This window comes from Meleagris gallopavo, chromosome 17 (assembly GCF_000146605.3).
Source record: "Meleagris gallopavo isolate NT-WF06-2002-E0010 breed Aviagen turkey brand Nicholas breeding stock chromosome 17, Turkey_5.1, whole genome shotgun sequence".
Lineage (NCBI taxonomy): Eukaryota > Metazoa > Chordata > Aves > Galliformes > Phasianidae > Meleagris > Meleagris gallopavo.
The window spans coordinates 141086-161015 of NC_015027.2; the positions used below are offsets into that span (position 1 = coordinate 141086).

General features: G+C 38.3%; 2 protein-coding genes across 4 annotated transcripts in view; one reads left to right on the forward strand and one right to left on the reverse strand.

The window, feature by feature from the left end:
* Window positions 1–19930, forward strand: part of PI4KA (phosphatidylinositol 4-kinase alpha) — a 56835-nt gene that overhangs the window by 6140 nt on the left and 30765 nt on the right. Inside the window, exons 8-19 of the mRNA XM_010719953.3 lie at window positions 643–791; window positions 1154–1219; window positions 2182–2278; window positions 2569–2760; window positions 3475–3575; window positions 4349–4478; window positions 6176–6305; window positions 6903–6998; window positions 7468–7651; window positions 8200–8303; window positions 8619–8787; window positions 12598–12648. Of these exons, the coding sequence (XP_010718255.1) occupies window positions 643–791; window positions 1154–1219; window positions 2182–2278; window positions 2569–2760; window positions 3475–3575; window positions 4349–4478; window positions 6176–6305; window positions 6903–6998; window positions 7468–7651; window positions 8200–8303; window positions 8619–8787; window positions 12598–12648 (1469 nt within the window). The remainder of the gene's footprint in view (window positions 1–642; window positions 792–1153; window positions 1220–2181; window positions 2279–2568; window positions 2761–3474; window positions 3576–4348; window positions 4479–6175; window positions 6306–6902; window positions 6999–7467; window positions 7652–8199; window positions 8304–8618; window positions 8788–12597; window positions 12649–19930) is intronic.
* SERPIND1 (serpin family D member 1) overlaps window positions 15189–19930 on the reverse strand; it is an 8471-nt gene continuing 3729 nt past the window's right edge. For 2 of the 3 annotated variants that reach the window (XM_003210846.2, XM_010719951.3), the window contains exons 3-5: window positions 16687–16960; window positions 16107–16251; window positions 15189–15685 (exon numbers count right to left, since the gene is read on the reverse strand). In XM_003210846.2, the coding sequence (XP_003210894.1) occupies window positions 15494–15685; window positions 16107–16251; window positions 16687–16960 (611 nt within the window). In that variant the 3' untranslated portion in view covers window positions 15189–15493. Of the gene's footprint in view, window positions 15686–15766; window positions 15918–16106; window positions 16252–16686; window positions 16961–19930 lie in introns of those variants that run through there. The other variant, XM_010719952.3, reaches the window with a different exon arrangement.

The following is a 19930-nucleotide window of genomic DNA, read 5'->3' on the forward strand; positions in this document are numbered from 1 at the left end:
TTTTTTTAATTATTATTAATAACCAGTGCTGTTTGAAAGGCAATTACTCATAGGAGTGCTACTTTAGTACAGACCACTGAGTACTTTGAAAAGACAAAGATGTAATTTCAAAAGTGTGAACAGTGCCAAAAGCACTATAACTTGCAATCTATTTGCTTAACAGAATACCTGAATCTTAAAAAATATTTAATTTCCAATTGGAGTAATGAATTTCCTTCTTTTCTAAGATGAAAGGCTATACAACATGTTTATTTGGACTAATATAGGGAAAAACTTTGCAAGATAGTTTGTCTCAGCCTGTTCTTCTTACCACTATGTTCATTACTAACATGGCATTTACCAAAAAATTTCCAGATAAATGGACATCAATAGTAGGTTAAGACTTCTTGTGAGCCGTGTCTGTGACATGAATGTGAGAAACTGAAATCAATTCTGTTTGCGTGATTGTTGCTTTCTAATGGATATTCTAGTTTTGTGCCTTGATTTACCAACAGAATAGCTGAATTGAACCTCCAAGCAGTTTGCGAGTTAGTGACTGTACATGTGTTGCAAAATAACTCTTTTTAATGGTGATTCAGCATTGCCATTAAGCAAAACTTGTATTTCCTTTCTCTCCCTAAACTTTTTTTATTTTCTGATCAGGTTCTTATCTTCCTGATGGTAGTGCACTGGATCCTGATTATTACTTCACTACCATCAGCTCCAGTTTTTCAGTTTCTCCTCTCTTTAATGGCATTAACAATAAAGAATTTAATATCCCATTGGAAATGCTCCGTCAGCTCTTGAATATGGTATGTGATGAAACTCTATGCAGGCTGCAGTGATTCTAGATATCCTCATTAGAAAAATATGCAGTTTAAGTTTTAGAATTGCAATTAAAAAGACTGCTTATCTTCCAAGCTTTATGTAACATTATTTTTATGGCATTAAACATCATAATATTCCTAAAAAGTGCAAGGGATACTGGCTCCAGCTGCTTCACGCATCAGCTGTTTTGCTGTTATGCACACAGGCCAAAATGTGTTAAATCTTGTTGCAACTGGAAATTCTTGAATTTCATCTGATGCTTTGCAGTTGTGATGGGTGTTTCTTTGCATGCGCAAAATTGTATCATATGTAGGGAGATTATTATTTTTTTTTTCCTACTCTGCAGGTAAAACAGATTGTTGAGGATTCTCTGCTGAAGTCCTTAGATGCAGTTGTAGCTGAAGTTGCAGAGGTATGTTTTTAAAATCCCCTTCTAATGATTACTGCACTTCATTTTTGTCTTAATAGTTAATACTTGAAAATTATTTTTAAAATATAAGATATACCTTGCATTTGCAAAAGTATTCTAGTTTCCTGGTTCATTTATTTCTATTAGTTTTTTTACATGTATCTTTGGATTATGTAAAACTGGGGAAGAATATTTTTCACAAACATAAAAGGAAGTAGTTGCTCTCTTACAAATGAAGTACTGAGCTACATGAGCTCTTTTATCTTTCTAAATTACATTTGTTTCCCAGACTGGTTTTCTGTATTGTCTTTTCTCATGGTGGTAGAATGTAGATTTTTGCTGATGGGTTTTTATTTCTCCCTCCCCTTTTTCTGCCTTGGAAATCACAACTGCTCAGTTTCAAGAAGTGTAATAGTGTTACGCTTCTTTGACCTTTACTATTAGAGATGGTATGTTTGTTTCTGTAGGCCCGTGAGTAATTGTTCCCCCTTCTGTTTCCCCACAGTGTTTTCTGGAGTTAGCCCTGTTTCACTGGAGGTGTAAAACTGAATTGGAAGGAGTGTGTGTTCAGTTTTGTGGGAATGTGTTTGTTGTTCTCTCCAGCCTTCCCTTGAGTGCTGCTATATTTTGATTTAGGCCAAAGTGGAGACAGCTTCTGTCTCTCCTTTCTCAGTAAAACAATAGATTTGATTTTTTAGTATTTATTATTATTAAAAGAGAGAACATGCATGCTGTCTTCAAGTCAAAAGACTGACTGAATCTTTAGTACACTGAGTTCATTTAATGCACTTATTCTGCTAAATATAGCAAGGACAACAAGCTGTGAGGTTACTTTTGGTACATGTTTTAAATATTTGCTTATGTTGCAGAGAAAGACAGTTGTGACTTGAATGTGAAGATTTATTTATCCATCTTATGTAAAATACTTCATTTTTATTTTCTGAAAGCATGTTTCTCTTTTGCAGATGGGCACTAATACAGATCTCTATTATAAAACATTCAGTGATCCTCTTTATCTTGCTCAGTTCAAAATGCTGAGAGACACATTGTATTACATGAAAGGTACAGTATGTGTGTATTTTGTGTAATTTAGGATGTGTTTTGAAATGTTTCCATTTCCTAGCATCATCCTAGGTGCCAGGGAAGCAAAGGAAAAAAACTGTGTACAACAGATGGCATTTTGATTGTCTGATTACTAGTGTGCTTTGCTATGAAGTTTATCTTTTATGTCGAGCATAAATGTCATGAAATAATTTCAGTCATAACATGGCAATGAATTTTATTTGTGCTGTTTTTCTGATCCAGTGGATCTCTTTCTTCTATGCTAATGCTATCTTCTTTTATTTCTTTAGACCTTTCCAACTCGTTTGTGAAGGAAATCCATGATTTTGTGTTAGAACAATTCAACAGCAGCCAATCAGAACTTCAGAAAATCCTTCATGATGTTGATCGACTGCACAATGAACTGAGTCCCCTAAAACTGCGCTGTCAAGCTAATGCTGCCTGTGTGGATCTCATGGTGTGGGCTGTGAAAGATGAGCAAGGTGAAAAATGCTCTCCCATCTCTGGAATGTCTGTCTTTATTTTTAACTTGGAGAAATATTTATAAACTCCCTGATGTCAGAGAAGTATGAAATAAATTTGAGCGGAATACTCTTTGTTATTAGAATTCAAGAGTCAAACTTCGATCAATAAATTGTTTAATTAGATGACCAGGTGCTCAGACATCTCTGTACATAAATAAAATCAGAGGCTTCTGATTGGCTCATTTAGAAGGAACAGTATAATTGTTGCTGAAGTTTTCAATTACTGCTTTTAGTGTTTTAGAAGTTTCTCAGTCTGATGACTGAAAATATTTTTTTTCATTGCTGTGGGTATTGGGAAGCTCATTTTAACTTTTTCTAGTTTTCTTTCTTGTTACATAATTCTTATGCATTCTCTGAATGCATGTAATTTTTTTTCTTTTAATCCTTGTAATGCTTACTTTCTGTCAAATATGAAGTATCCTCAAAATCAACTTTAAGTACTGTCATTCTTTCAGCCATAGTGTTTGGAGGGGCTAGATAGTGCAGATACTTGGATTCCTAAACATTTTATTTACAGAAAAAAGTGCTAGATATCTTTGAGGAATTGTAGTATGAGGAGAGTGAAGCTGATAAGTTCTCTGTGTGATTTAGACAATTCAAGCATTGGGTTTTGTGTGGCCTACTAATAGGACTAACAAACTTATTGATTTTTGTTGGATTTTTGGTACTAAGGTGCAGAAAATCTGTGCATCAAGTTATCAGAGAAGCTGCAGTCAAAAACTTCCAGCAAAGTCATCATTGCTCATTTACCACTGCTAATTTGCTGTTTGCAGGTCTGTCCTTACTGTATTTTACTCTACTGTATGAGTGTGTGAGAGTTGGAGGGGGATTATGAGTTGCTAGGAAGCGTTTTACACCTGCTGTTTGTGTTACTTTTCATTATGTCTTTCATTTGGACTTCAGAAGTCTGATGTAGAAACTAGATCTGCAGCAGAGAAATGCGTTCAAAATCTTCTTAGCTCTACTTGATCTTGAAGAATAATATTGAGTGTTTTTAACTGGTGTCTTGTTTCTGAAATAGTTATTATTATAGTTGTTACATAAACTGGGATAGGTGAATTACTGACCTTCGAGATCTGGTTATTCTGATTTTCATGTCATCTTGTTGGACACATTTTTGCAAATGTGTTATTTTCCAGAATTAAGGTAGGAAATTATCAGGATTCTTTACATGTTGGGACTTGTCCAGTGACTTTATTTTTAGAGTATGCAACTCATTTCATATGCCTCGTGTGAGCTTAACTATGAAGAAGGCAGCAAGAGTTGACTGACATACCACGCTCTAAAATAATTTAAAAGAATTAGAGGCTTGAGGTCTAATATTAGAGTTGGAGGTTGATGGCCCTGCATGCGGTAGAAGGGTTGGAGCTTGATGATCCTTGAGGTCCCTCTTAATCCAAGCCATTCTATGAAACATCTTCATCCTCCTCTAAAAATTGAATACTTTAGAACTAGCTTTTTCTGTGTTGTTCTGATGTTGCAAGCTTACAGTTGAAATAAAAACCTATATTGAAATAATTTCATTTTTTTCCTTTTTTGTTTTTAGGGTCTAGGTCGTTTATGTGAGAGGTTCCCTGTTGTGGTTCATTCTGTCAACCCATCTTTGAGAGACTTCCTTGTGATACCTTCCCCAGTGCTTGTGAAACTTTACAAGTATCATAGCCAGTACCATACAGGTGATTGGTTGGGGTTGGAAGGGAAAGGCTGTGTTAGAAAGGATATGCTTGTTATTATTTTGCTATTTTATGGCTTATTGAGGCTTTTAGATGTTCTGTGGTGATGCATCTGTAGGGGGAAAATGGAGGTGAATTACTGCTTTTTTTTGGAGACAGAGAGGAGGAATTCAGATTGGGATAGAAGTATAATCCATCAGTTGAGATAACAGTATTTGTACAACTAATTTTTATCTTTGGAGCAGCATCACTGTGCCTGCTTTGTTAAAACAGGGCAGAAGTTCTTGAGATAAGTCTACATGAGATCACTAGCTATTGTAGTGTGAATATGCATTGGTTTGCCCTGTATTGTGTGTCTTATGACAAACTTATTGGTGATGTCAGTTTATTTTATACGTAGCTTAAAGAACTGAAGAATTGTGTTCCTGATCAAGAGGAACAAGTGTGTTGAAATACCGTGCTGTTGTGTAGGCTGTGCAGCGTGTGGTGATAAGCAGAGAATGGTTACTTTCAGTTTGCAGGCTGTGTTACATTAGCATTAGCATGTGTAGCAGAAATACTAAGTCACAGCCTGAAGCAGTGATGGAGCACCTGGTGGAAAGGCAGGGCTAGCCCATTGGAGCTCAGGTGCATGCAGTGCACGTGAGTGGTTGGAAGGGGTGGAGCCAGGATCCACCTCTTCCCAGAACTCATTTAAGTGTTGGCAGTGGAGGTGAGGATATCTTGCTGGAGATCCCTGCTTACCTGAGGCCTTCAAAGGGTAAGCAGCTTTTTTTCTTTGTTTCTGTATCCACAGCTGCTGCTGTGGGCTTATCCTCACTTGCTGCAGCCTAGGACTTTGCCACCCTTCTATCATTGCTATTTCCATTCCACTATAGCATTGCAGCATGTAACAAAGATAAGGTGGGTGAAAGAATGAGAACTTCATAAGGCAAATCATAACTGAACGTGCAGACACGTTGGCTGTATTTTGATACTTTTTGGTCATATGTTTGTATGCAGTAGGATGTGCTTACTTGCACACACAAGTGAGCAAGTGTTGTGAATTGACTTCTTAATCCATAAGAATGCTAGACTTTTCAGGTTTGTTTTCAGAGTTAATCTTGGAAAAAGTGGTTAGCAGTATAGTGTTCCATTTTTGTTCTGTGACTTCAGACTGCCACAGAAAATATTGTTTTCCTGGTTTGACAGCCGTGTGGAATCTTCCTATTTTAGACTTGAAAGACATGAAAGTGGCATAAAAATTATCAAGAAAACTTTTGCTTAATGACCAACATGGAGCAGATTTTTCTGTGCAGTGTTGGTGAAAGACAAAGAGTAGGTAGGATTCGTGGATTCATTGTGTTAGGAGGATACTTGATGGCGTGTTTATTGTTGTTGTTTTTTGATTGTACTATGAAGTTATGATTTGCCTTAAGAAAGTGTACAATATAAATTACTTGCTAATGCAAAAGTACTATTGTAATGCAAAGGCAGAGCAGATAAAATGAGAACTGAAGGTGACTAAATTTAGGAATAATTAAATGCAGTGATAGCTTGCCAAAGTAGTGAATGCAGTTTCAAATTTCTTTAGCTGAACTCTGACCCATCAAGGGCCTGTCTTACACTTGCCAGATGTAGCTCTGCCTGTATGCTCACGTCTGGGGTGATGGGGCAAGGACGTTTTGGATGGTGCTGATTTCTGTACTGTGTTCGACTAGGTGCTAATGACATCAAGATTAGTGTAACCAATGAGCATTCGGAGTCCACTCTAAATGTAATGCCTGGCAAGAAAAGTCAGCCATCCATGTATGAACAACTTCGTGACATTGCCATAGATAATATCTGCAGGTAAGAAGTGTGTGGTAACAGAGAAGACGTATGCCATTTAGAATGTATTTTCTCTTTCCCTAGCAGGAAAAGTACTGGGAACATTTAAAGGTACTGCACAGTGCCCTCTTCTGTTATGACCTTTTTTTTTCTTTAGACAATCCCTTGGTTCTGTATGTGTCCTAAATTCAGAATGGTCACTTAGTTTCATTGTGTTGCTTCCCACATACCTAACTCATGCTATTCGCATTTTGATGCTCAGCCAGGTTTTTGTTTCCTCTAACAATTGTTATTTTCTTCTAGACAGCTTCACAGAGCTGTAGGGAAGACAAAAGTTGGTGATCAGAGATAAGGAGTTAAGCATGCTAAGCAAATCTAAGCACTTCTAAATTTATCTTTTACATGTTCCCATCTTTGTTGCTGAATAAAGCAATAGCAGAAGTTCCACCCATTTTTTTTGAATATATCTGTAGTATTTCTGAACAGTTTGTTCTTAGATTTTAGTATGGACTCCCCTTCCTTATTCCTGGTGCACATGTACAATTGTACAAAAAAATATATTTGTTTTTTGTTGTTTTTCCTCTGTTTTAGCATGTTCTCTATTCATTTTTATTCCAGGTGCTTGAAAGCTGGCTTGACTATAGATTCAGTGATTGTTGAAGCCTTTCTTGCCAGTTTGTCTAACCGTCTGTACATCTCACAAGAGAGTGATAAGTAAGCTGTTAGTTATAAAACCAGTTTTTTCCTTCATTTAACCAGTCTGAAACTTATTCTAAGACATAAGTACTGGCAGCGTTATTTTAGAATTAAATGTCTGATATGAGTGAGGGTAAGTCCTATAGTAGCTGGCCAAACCATCTTGTCCTATTGCTTTGCATGTCACATTTTCTTCCTTTCTCTGTTGTTTCTAGAGCAGTTTACAAACAGATTCTTGTGTAGCGCATTTATAGGTTCTGGTTTCTGGTTTGTTTGTTTGTTTTCTGTAAACATGTGCATGTATGTCTCTAATGCTAAATGCTGTGGGTATGTGAGTGTGTAGAGGGCAACAGTAAAGTTTAATGACGCTTAAATTTAGTATACTGGTTGTTTCTTACATGGAATGTAAGCCTGCTTTGAGGGCTTATTGACTGCTGGACAAATACATGCATGACTGGGTGGGGTTTTTTTGTTTGTCTTATAACAGGGAAGCTCATCTGATTCCTGACCACACAATTCGTGCTCTTGGGCACATTGCAGTGGCGCTTAGGGACACACCGAAAATGATGGAACCCATCCTGCAGATCTTACAGCAGAAGTTCTGCCAGCCACCTTCTAATCTTGATGTACTCATCATTGACCAGCTAGGCTGCTTGGTCATCACTGGAAATGTAAGGAAAGAACTGGTCAAAAGAGTTCTGGTTTATGCTCTTTCATTTAGTTTCCTTTAGAAACTGCATCTGCAAGAATTATTTTGAAAGGTTTTCTTAACTTACTTACTCATGCTTGTGCAATCCTAGTCTCAGTGACATCAGAAAACAGAAGGTAAATAGTAATGTGTAAACTGCTGTGCCTGTAAACAAGATTCGTCCCTACAGAAAACTATGAAAGTTTAGAAAACAAATTCCATGTTTTTAGAAGTTAAGTAGTATCTAAACGTGGTCTGCATCCCCAACAGGTGCACATTATCACTTTTCGTATCAGCAATTAACTTTTGAAGTCTTGTAAGTGTATACCTTTTAAAGCAACTAAGTGAACATCCAAGCAGTGAGAAAACACTTCAACTGTGTGCTCTTTAGAAGCTGAAGCTATTGTTCATGTTACAAGTAGGTGCTTGAAGAACTTTTGTAATACTTAAAATGTACTTTACCAGGTCATTCATTGTAGCAGAGAGATAGTATTCAGTAAGCTCTAATTAGTATTTTTGTTTGTTTTATAGCAATACATATATCAGGAGGTGTGGAATCTGTTTCAGCAAATCAGTGTTAAAGCAAGTTCAGTTGTTTACTCTGCCACGAAAGATTATAAGGATCATGGATACAGGTAAGACACAGTTATGTCCCTTAAATGCGTGCTGATACTATGTAGAATATTGTTTTCCCTTTCCGGAAACACAGCCCTCTGCTGTTTTTTGTCTATAGTCATATCTGTAACAAGAAAGTAATTTTGTCACTGCCAAGAAGAAATCATAAACAACACCACATCATTCACAGCTGACAAATAATTTTTCATTTAAATAGTGACTGTAGTAGCTTTGTTGAAAGAAGTACTGGTCAGAATTACGAAGAAAGGACTGAAATTAGAGAAATCTGTATCAAGGGGTTGCTTGTTCATAATTTCTTTTTTCTTTTTTCTCAGACACTGTTCCTTAGCAGTCATTAATGCCCTAGCTAACATCGCTGCTAACATTCAAGGAGAGCACCTTGTGGATGAACTGCTGATGAACTTGCTGGAACTGTTTGTTCAGCTTGGGCTAGAAGGAAAGAGGGCTAGTGAGAGAGCAAGTGAAAAAGGTCCAGCACTGAAAGTAAGATAATTATGTTTTGTTTTGTTTTTCTTTTCAGTTCCATGCAGTAAAACCGCATTTTTACATGTGGGTTTCATGAAATTGCATATCCTTAAACCTAAGAGTGTATTTTTGTCCTGGAATTAGGGTGCAGATCTGATATGTCTTCCAAACACCTGGCTAACCTGAATATTGTATCTGAGATAAGGCAGTGGTAATTCCTATTGTACAGCTTCTCCTGAGTTAGCCTTGTGTTAGCCTTGATATGACTGTCTGAAATGTTCAGTGGTCAGAGGTAGAACTCCAAAGAGAAACTGGGAATACTGATCTCTGAATATTTCTTCCTTAGTGTGTTTCAAAATTTAGCAGAATTCTGCTCCTAATTTTAGCAGTGCCATAGAATCATAGGAAATCTCAGGTTGGAAGGTACCTCAGGAAATCACCTAGTCAACACTTTTGCTCAAAGTAGTCATCTGTGTCATTCTGTTAGTCCTTTACTACTGTTATGACGGGTGCATCTTAAGCCTTCGAAGATCTTCCACATCAATCTCTCAGTCTAAGCTTATCATGGTAACGGAGTGAGCCCTCTCTGGAAGGAAACTGGAGACCTGGACACAAGTGATATGGAGAAAGGCCTGTCAAGGCCTTCGGCATGGTCCCTCACTACATCCTTATCTCCAAATTAGAAAGATGTGAATTTGATGGGTGGAACACCGGTGGATAAGAAATTGGTTCAAAGGCTGCAGACAAAGCGTGGTCATCAATGGCTCTGTGTCCAGATGAAAGCTGGTAATGAGTGGTGTCTCCCAGTAGTCTGTCTTGGGACCGGGGATCTTTAGCATCTTTTATTAGTGATATCAACGATGGAATTGAGTGAGGAACCCTCAGCAAGTTTGGTGATGACACCAAGCTGAGTGGTGCGGTTGACATAGTGGAAGGAGGGTATACCATTCAGAGGGACCTCAACAGGCTTGAAAGGTGGGCCCAGGTGAACTTAATGAGATTCAACACAGCAAAGTGCAAGGTTCTGCACTAGGGCTGGAGGAATCCCAGGCATCTATACAGACTGGGAGTGGTCCTTGAGAGCAGCGCTGCAGAGAAGGACCTAAGGGGTCCTGGTGGATGAAAAGCTTAACATGAGCCAGCAGTGTGCTTATGCAGCTCTGAAAGCAAATGGTATCCTGGGCTCCATCAGAAGAGGAGTGGCCAGCAGGGACAGGGAGGTGATTGTCCCCCTCTACTTTGCCCTCATGAGGCCCCTTCTGGAGTACTGTGTCCAGGTCTGGAGCCCTCAGTGCAAGAAAGACAGGGAGCTGTTGGAGAGGGTCCAGAGGAGAGCCACAAAGATGATGAGAGGCTGGAGCACGTCCCCTACAAAGACAGGCTGAGGGAACTGGGTTTGTTCAGCCTGGAGAAGAGCAGGCTGAGGGGTGACCTCATTGCAGCCTTTCAGTACCTAAAGGGAGCCTACGAACAGGAGGGAGAATCAACTCTTTGAAAGGGTAGACAACAGCAGGACAAGGGGAAATGGTTTGAAGTTGAGGGAGGGAAGACTTAGGTTGGATGTCAGGGGGAAGTTCTTTACTGTGAGAGTAGTGAGGTTCTGGAACAGGCTACTCAGAGAAGTTGTTGGTGCCTCGTTCATCCCTGGAGGTGTTCAAGGCCAGACTGGATGGGGCCCTGGGCAGCCTGGTCTAGTATTAAATGTCAAGGTTGGTGGCTCTGCCTATGGCGGGAGGGGGTTGGAGCTTCATGATTCTTAAGGTTCCTTCCAACACGGGCCATTCTCTAAGTCTATGAAAGTTGAGGTGCTCAATGACATCTTTGCCTCAGTCTTTACTGACAGAGCTCTAGCCATATCACTCAAGCTGCAGAAAGCACAGGTAAGAGCTGGGAGAAGGAAGTTCTGCATGCTGTAATTGAAGATCAGGCTCAAGACATCTAAGGAACCTGAAGGTGCACAAGTCCGTGGGACACAATTAGATCCATCCATGGGTTTTAAGGGAAGTGGTGGATGAAGTTGCCAAGCCCCTCTCCGTCATACTTAAAGGATCATAGCAGTCTGAAGTTCCCACTGATTGGAAAAGGGAAAACATAACTCCCATTTGCAAAAGGGAAAAAAGGGACATCTAGGGAGCTAGAGGCCAGTCAGTCTCACCTCTGTGCCTGGCAAGATTGTGGAGTGGATCCTCCTGAAGGCTCTATTAAGGCACAAGGAAAATAAAGATTAGGTGATTGGTGGTTCACCAAGGGCAAGTCATGCCTAACAAACTTGGTGGCCTTTTGTAGCAGAGTTACAGTGTCAGTGGATAAAGGAAGGGCAACTGGCATTGTCTACTTGGTTTGGTGCAAAGTGTTTGATGCTGTCCCACATGACATCCTGGTTGCGAAATTAGAGAAAAATGGATTTGATGAATGGACCACTCACTGGATTAAGGAATTGGCTTCATGGTCACACACTCAGATTGTTGCGATCAATGGCTCACTGTCCAGGTGGAGACCAGTGTAGAGTAGTATTCCTCCAGAATTGATGCTGGGACTGGTGCATCTTTCTGGGTGACATCTACTGTGGGATTGAGTGCATCCTCAGAAAATTTGCAAATGACACCAAGCTGAGTGGTGCAGCCTACTTGCTAGAGGGAAGGAATGCCATCCAGAGGAACCTGGGCAGGCTTCGGAGGTAGGCCTGTGCCAGCATCATGAAGTTTGACAAGGCTGAGTGCAAGGTCCTGCATCTGGGTTGGGGCAATCCCAAGCAGATACAGGTTGGGTGGAGAATGGCTTGGGAACAACCCTGAGGAGGTAGATTTGGGGTTTCAGTTGATGAAAGACTCAACATGAGCTGGAAATGTGTGCTTGCAGCCCAGAAGGCCAACTCTGTTCTGGGTTGCATTAAGAGATGTCTGGCCAGCATGTCAAGGGAGATGATTCTGCTCCTCTTCTCTTCTCTTGTGAGACTCCACCTCTCCAGTTCTGGAGCCGCCAGCACAAGAAGCACATTGAGCTGTTGGAGCAGATCCAGAGGAAGGTCACGAAGATAATCAGAGGGCTGAAACACTTCACCTACGAGGATGTGCTGAGAGAGCTGGTGAGCTCTTCAGCCTGGAGAAGAAAAGGCTCTGAGGAGACTTACAGTGGCTGCCTAGCTCCTGAAAGGGCCCTGCAGGATCCTGAAGGAGAGCTGGGGAGGGACTTCTTATAAGAGCATGCATCAACAAGATGAGGGAAAATAGCTTTAAGCTGGACAAAGGGAGACTTAGGCTAGATACTAGGATGAAATTCTTTCTGTGAGAGTGGTGAGACACTGCAACAGGAGAGTTGAGGATGCCTCCTTCCTGAAGGTGTTCAAGACCAGGCTGGATGGGGCACTGAACAACCCCCATATATTGGAACTAGATGACCATTCTATGATTCATTCTGTGATTTAACATAGACATTTTTCTTGTGGTTGTTGGATATCAGAAAAAAGGTGATATCAATGAATGTTTTCCACCTTAGCTCAAGGCGTAGTATCTAATTTTTAAGTTTAGGTTCTGGAAGGTTTAGGTTAGTTCTGAAAGGGGAAACATTTCCTTCAGGAGCCTGCAGGAGGAGGCTGCCTCAAGAATCTTGTTGAAAAGGCTTTTGGCTCTCTGCCCAGTGTTGTAGATTTCAAAGGTGTTTTCTTGGCCACCTTACGCACACCCAGCTGAAAGGTTCAGGCTTGTAATTGGCAACATATGTTTTCATTTCATAGGTGGTAGGAATGCTTGGTGCTTGAAATGTCATCTAGCAAGTATTAGAAGTATTTTTGCAGAGGCTTTTGATGATAATTTCCTCCTTCTTTCCCAGGCTTCCAGTAGCGCAGGGAATCTTGGTGTGCTTATTCCTGTTATTGCTGTGGTAAGTACCCAGTTGGGTAGTTGAATAATTTTTCTCACTTATATCAAGTATCAGTATGGTTTGATTAACAGCTAGTGAGCTAGTGTACAAGTAAGCATCCAGTATGCAGTAGTATAGTTAATAATTTAACTGTGAATCACAAAATATTGCTAAACATGAATTTAGAGAGATTTGTGGACTAAATAAAACCATGTTATACTCTGTGTAACGTTTGGTGTGCAGTGTAAATAAACAGCACTTACCTATAGAAAAAGTGCCTAGAGAAAAAGCGAAGACCAAAAGTTATAAATAAATCTTAGTTTGGCAGTGTAGGATATTCTGCCTCTTTAAGGGAGGAGAAAAAAAAAAGTAGGGGAGGAAGTGTTATCAATTATCCTGTGTATCCTGATACTAGAATTGGCTATCATGCTGATAGCGTTTTAGGATTCTGGTGGCCATTCCAAGCTCGCATCCTCTGTTTATCTGCTTTTTGTTGTATCCAAACATTTTAATTTTTTTTAATGAGGTGTAACTTCTAATCCATCCAAAAATTGTTGTGTGACCTTAATGGACTCCCAACAAAAAGGTTATGTCCAAGCTGGGTTCCCAGGTCAGGAGGACTAGTCAACTAACTGTAGTTTCTACAAAACTTCTAGGTGTAAGAGATCTAAACAATCTTACTGGAAGACAAAAAGCATCAGGTCACTTCCCCCTCTCATGAAGTTGAATTATTCTGTGTTTTTTTTTTTTTTTTTTTTGTCACAGCTAGTGGGATAAAAGAGGAAAATGTCTATTTGTATAGCATGCCTGTTTATAGTTTGCTAATATTCTACATCAGTTAAGGAGAAAAAAAAAAATCATACTTTTCATATTCCGCACTCACACTGTTTACTGAAATTTTTCCAGGAGGGGAGCCCTAAATTAGCACTGATTACGTAGAACCTTCCTCTATCTTTTCCATCAGTTTCCAACATAACCAAATCCTAGATTTGCAGAAATGTATTTATAAATGGCTTGGATTACTATTCAATAGCTGCTTAATTCTTGAATGAAATAGTAGATCTTGTGTTGAGATGTATAATCCAGCGGGGGTAGTATTTTTGACTTATCAGTTAAGCGGATATTAGTGTCATCACTGACTGGAGTGCAAGATCATTCCTTGCATAATGGAGACAAAAGAAAGAAACACTAGTGTTTGTTAAAGACTTAATGTAAAAGTTATGGAAATAGTTTTGTTTCCAATTTTTATTGATGTATTTTTTTTCTGAATAGCCAATGAAAACTGCATTTTTCTTAACTAATGTGACCTTTAAATAGAGCCAGTGCCAGAATCTGTAGTAAGAGTTAATGGTTACTTATGGTTGTTGAAGCAAATATTTGACTTTCTTGCACAATGTATGAAGAGCGTGAGTTTTGAACAGTAGCTGATTTGCCTTTATGCTTGACCTCTTTCCCTTGAATAATTCTGGTTACTTGGGTTGTGAAGACGAAAGGGAAAAATCAGATCCTCCAACTCATTTAGTCTGTGATGCACTGATTATATTTGGGGTGTGAATATTTAGTCTTCTGAATGTAGATAATTCATGTAAACATTTCATCTTTTTATAACTATTTGTGTAGTGAAACTTCAGTACTAAAAATTATGTTCCCAGTATTGACTTTTGAGTAAGCACAGTGTAAGCTAGAAATGGAAAAATCTGGGTTTTCATTTGATGTTAATTTCTTTGGCTATTCTGTTAAAAATGACTTTATGTATGGGGCAAATAATTGCTGACATTTGTAATTATTCATCTACTACAATGTGCAATCAGTAAGTTAGTACTGAAAAACACCTTCTAAGGAGCTGCCTTAGTCCTTAAACTGTTTAAAGGGTTTATGGCTTTTTTTGTAGCTTTTTGTGTAGGAGGGAAATTTAAAATACAAACATACTTAGATTTTATACAATATTTGATATTAGATATAACAAAAAAAATCACTGGTTTGAGAGACATACATTCTAGATGTTAAGACGCAAGGGAAAGTGTGTGACATGGACATGTTCAGAGGGTTTAGTAGTTTGTATGTAAGGTGTAACTTCGTTCTTGGTACCGGGTTGGTAGTAATATTCTACAGAGTGCAGGCAAATCTTCAGTTTTTCAGATGTGAAGCAAGCTGAGCTGGAGAGAAAAAAAAAAAGGAGCATTTTGCTAGCTGCTCACAATACATAAGGTATTCTAAGTAATTACATGCTTGGCCTAATTCTGAAATTGTCTATACTGTGAGAACTGTGTTGAAACCACCAAAGTCAGGCTGGGGGAAGATAGTGGATCCACTAGGATTTCATTCCACCAGGACATTGTCTCCTCTTTGTTCTGCTGATCCATAAAGCTCGTGGTTGATGGCATGGTCTGCTGAATGTTAAATGATGCAAGCAAAAGCAAGAATACTGGCACCTACTGTTATTAGAGTATGTAAAAGTGTCCAGGAGAGACATAGATTTCTAATGCCAGTCAGGTACTTAGGATTTTCTTTTTCCTATTTATTATGAATATGTTCACCAGCAATAAAACTTAGATCTGACCTTCAGGAATCTAGATAGTCTTCATATTTTATTGATTACATTTTATAAAGTGAAGTAAGTAAAACACAAAGTTACTTTGAGATATTTCTTTATATACTTGTATTGATATGTTGCACTGCAGTCAAATCATCTACTATTGAGTCCATTCACGTAGAACTATTTATAGATACTATATATTTTTTTTATACCAGGGGCTTTTGTATTAACTAATATGACAAGAAAATTGCCTTTTGTGATACTCCTATGATATATTAATGTGTAATTATACAGCCTGTGTATGAAAGCATGTTAGTGTTGCTCTCTGCTCTATGGCTTGGCAGGGTTGACAACTCTACCCATGAACAGAAGGCAACTGGTACGGTGTTCATAGATCAGAAACAAAAAGGGGCGGTCGACAATAAAGCGAATCTGAGTAGAAAGAGGCATGAATCCGACGTTGGTTATTGCTCCAGCTTCTGTGCCTTCCTCATTCACAGTTATTGTGCCTTGATGATTGAACTGTGAAAAATAAAATAAAAAGGGAGGGTCTCAGTATACACAAATGACGTGCTCAAAGCCTTCTCCCTCCCAGCAAAGCTGTGTCCTGGATGTGACTGCCTTGTGATGCTCCTGGTGGTAGATCCTGTGGGGCAGCAATCGTTGGGGCTTGGCTTCTGAATAGCCCTGTCACTGATTGACTGATCAACCACAACACTTTTAGTAAGTTTGACATCTAATTAGACATATTTTTCTTAAAAGAAAAAAAAAAGAAAAAATTAGGACATGTAGAGAAACCCACAACCCCCGCTCTATCTTCCGAGAAAGACTATGTAAAACAATATTTTAGATTATTGAACTGTGAATTATTACTATGGTGCTTTCTTTTCAGATGATATTGCTTAATCAGAAAGGAGATGAAGACAAGGAAAGTTATAAATACTCTGTCAATGGAGACTTTTTCTTCTGATACACCACAGTAGTTGCCTTTTTCACTGAACAGTTCTTCTATTCCCATGGATCTCAGAAAACCAATCAAGTTGTAGTTCTTTTCCAGCTTAAATTTAGGCAGGACTACTTCTCTGGTTCTAGTAAAAAGAAAAATGGAAAAAAATTGTTGAGCAGATGCGAATTTGCATAATTTCTTTGCTACGTATTTGTTTTAAAAATAGGGCACAAATAACACAAGAACTTGTACCATGCTTTTATCTTTAGAAATTAGTGTTCTTTATAATTAATTAACATACTGTTAGTTTGTTGACATAACACAATGCTTTGCTTTGGTTGTGTGTAGTATGTAGGGTCTGGGCATTTTGATGTGTGATTGGGTATGCTTGTAGTGAACTGTGAAATTCTCTGGGGTTCTAAGCTGGCGATTTGTTCCTTCTGTATAGATTGTATTAAGCTTAAGCTGAATGCTGTAAGTCAAAATATGTTATCTTCTATGCTGCCTACTTTTCCATGCCAATATGACCAGGAAAGTATTTTAAGACTTTTTGTTAAAGTTATTTTTCAGCAGATACCTGTTTGTCATGCTCTTCTGCCATTTTTCCACCACCTGAGGGGTTATTTGCTTTTCTAGGGCTTTCATGCCAGAGAGCTTGTGTGGGAGTACAATCAGCATACTGATGTTCCCCACAAATGGGAGCTGGATCACTCCGCAGTCCATTTCAGGGTCTGCAGCAGCTAGGAAGTTCCCTTTAGTCTGCATCATAGGAACCTTTATTGTCTGCTTTTCATTCAGTCGAAAACTTCTCTTGGTTGTCATTTCCACTGGAAACTTATTCTCCCATGTTCCTGGTAATGCAGAAGACAGATAAATAACAAAAAAAGCAAATATTCTTATTTAGAAAAATATTTCCAGGGTAACAATATACATTATACTTTGATTCATGTGAACTTGCTGTAGGTGAATGTTATTTTTAATTAAGCCAGAATGAGAACCAAGTTTTAAAGCAACTTTAAAATGCCTTTATTTCCAGCTTAATATTCATCTGATCTTGATTTTCTGAATTACAGAAGTAAAACACAAATTGGGTGTATGAAAGGATTTCATGTACCCTTTTTTTCCATAAGGAATCTAGAAATTAAAAAATATAAATATATGTAAACCACTTGACAGGGCTTTCACCTAATAGTATGGCTGTATTTTTTTGAGATCTGGTATTTGAATCTAGTACTGAAGTAGACTGCATCAGGCATGTTATTGATGCATCAAGCTATGTAATAGCTGTTTTCATTTTGCATAATACTTCAAAGATACTATGCTGAAGGCATTATCTTGGTTTAATCAGTCCAAGTCAATGAATGTACCATCTTAAAACATTCTGAACAGTTTGGGTGTTTACTAGGTAGTTGTATGATCCATTGTGATTTGATTTTAGCATGCTTGTTGGTTGCCTAATTTATTTGCAAAGAATGCAGTTCAGCACATTTTGCAGCTGAGAAAACATGATTCAAATCCTGGTGGTGAAGCTGCGTGAAGATTTATTTGGTATCCAAAATATTTATTGATAGTGTTTAAAAAGAAAAGAAAAATGAAGATACAAAACCAAAACCAGCCAGACACACAAGATAAACAAAAAAAAAAGCCAGCACTTCTTAAAGTGGTACTACTTTATTCTCTTTAGAGCTGAAGCTCTGTGAAAAATGTTCTTAATAGGCAGACAAAGATAGAATTTTGTAGTGGAGACAGGGCTACTGGTACTTCCTGTTGAAGTTTTAGATTTTAGGTTGCCATTGGCAAGCAAATATGTGGGGAGTATGACTGAAAATGTGTGGATAGACTACAAACTTTATGTCTACTTCGAAATGTTAGATTAAAGTTAATGATTCTTAGCCCCATAATTTGGCTTTTAAATTGACTGTGTGGTAACAAAAAGCCTTGAGTCTGACTTCCATTCTGATGTTTTCTTGATGTGTTCGGAGCAGTCAAAGGTGATCATCAGGCTGTAGTTATTCTGAAGTGAAGGGAATATATAAAATGAATTATGCTGTTCCCAAACAAATTGCCTCAGTTGTCAGGAGGAAGCACCATCTGCATTTCTTCAGGGAGCAGAATTCACAGGCATGGGACTCAAGCCAGGTAATGACTCCAAGCCATCGTGGGCTGTGGAAGCAGCTCTGTTGTCTCTTACGGGATAAGAGCAATCTATCAGCTCTTCTTAGTAAAAGAGGGGAGCTGAAAACTTTCTCTTGGATTCACATTGGCAAGAGCCAATAGTCTTGGTATAAAGTACTGTTTCTCCAGTAGAAAGCATAGGGTCTGGGTTTAGCAGAAACAGTTGGCACTGTGCTGACTCTTTGACTGTTTAAAGTCCTCCCAGGATGATGTTTTGGATTCCATCTGGGTGATAGAACCAATTGGTTGTCTTCACTAACAGGCTTTTTTCTTGTATTCATGACTAGAATATCAGAGAAGCAATTCTGAACCTGTTAAAATTTTTCAGCCATCAAAAGCTACTGTGGTCTACCATGGCTAAAATAACTGACTTCTTTTCGATAGGAAGAATGGAGAATAGGTCTCAGATGTATGCTGAATACCTACCCAAGATAAAACTTCTTTCTTAACCAAGACTGAATAGCTTCCAATTAATTCTTGATGGATTTTGCGTAAGAGAATCTTAAGACTTCCTGGTATCTGGAGCTATATTGTTGCTCAGTGACTTTTGTACTGAGTCTCTCTGCATACATGAGAATGCTCAAAGGTTTCTTTAGCTTTGAGAAGCTAAACACAGCTTGTCTGCAGTGATACAAACAGTGTAAATGTTGTAATTCAAAAGATGTGGACAAAACGTCGTGTTTCTCAAATAACTATTAAACACACTGGGTACGCAAGAAGCAGAACCTGCTTTTGAAAAGCTATTTTACTTGAAACGGAATTACCAGGAGACTTACTGTAAGATAAAGGAATGACACATCTCAATACAAAATTGATTGGTTTTGGTTTTATGAGTTAGAAATTTACAATCTTCAGTAGCAGATACAGTGGTAACTCAAACTAACTGGACTTCCCAGAGGAAAAAAAAAAACAAACAAAAAACAGGAGTCTTTTTTATATTGATGGCTCAGGAGTTCCAATGTTAAAGCTATTTAACTTCTATTGGTGACTTTGTTTTTTGAGATAGTGCAAGCACTTAATGATTTCAGAGTACATATTTAAAATATCTTCTGTTTTAAAATATGACCACATCATGAAAAATGATGCATCTGTTTCACATTGTGCAATCCTTTTTTTTTTTTTTTTCTGGGTGGTCTAATGGATAGTAAATCAACACCTTCATTATGGTAAGACATTATCTTCAGATATGTACTTAAGGATACAAATATTTTGATTTTTGGATGGTACTTGGAAATAGGGGATTATTTGGATCATATGCTTATTGAGAGCTCTAGATCTTTTAAAGAGAAAAGCAACATTATTCAAGCAAATAATGCCTTGCAAGCAAGTGAAAAAGGTACATTGTGTAAGGCTGGAGGAACACTGTTGGAAAATCAAATGCTAGGAATGCAGATTGAAGAGAGATCTTGAGTATGTGTTTTCAGGAAGCAGGGACATAATGAGAAAAAGGAAACTCCTTTATAGAAACCAGTATGTTGTACTCAAACTTTGCTATCCATTTGTGGTAATCTCTCTTTCCCTCCTGATGCATTACTTCACTTTTATCTGATTTCATCTTACACAGTCAGTAACTGGTTTTGACTTTTTCCTCAGTTCCTCTTTTGCTTGCACGTCCTGTCTTTTTTTTTCTCATTTAATATTGTTCT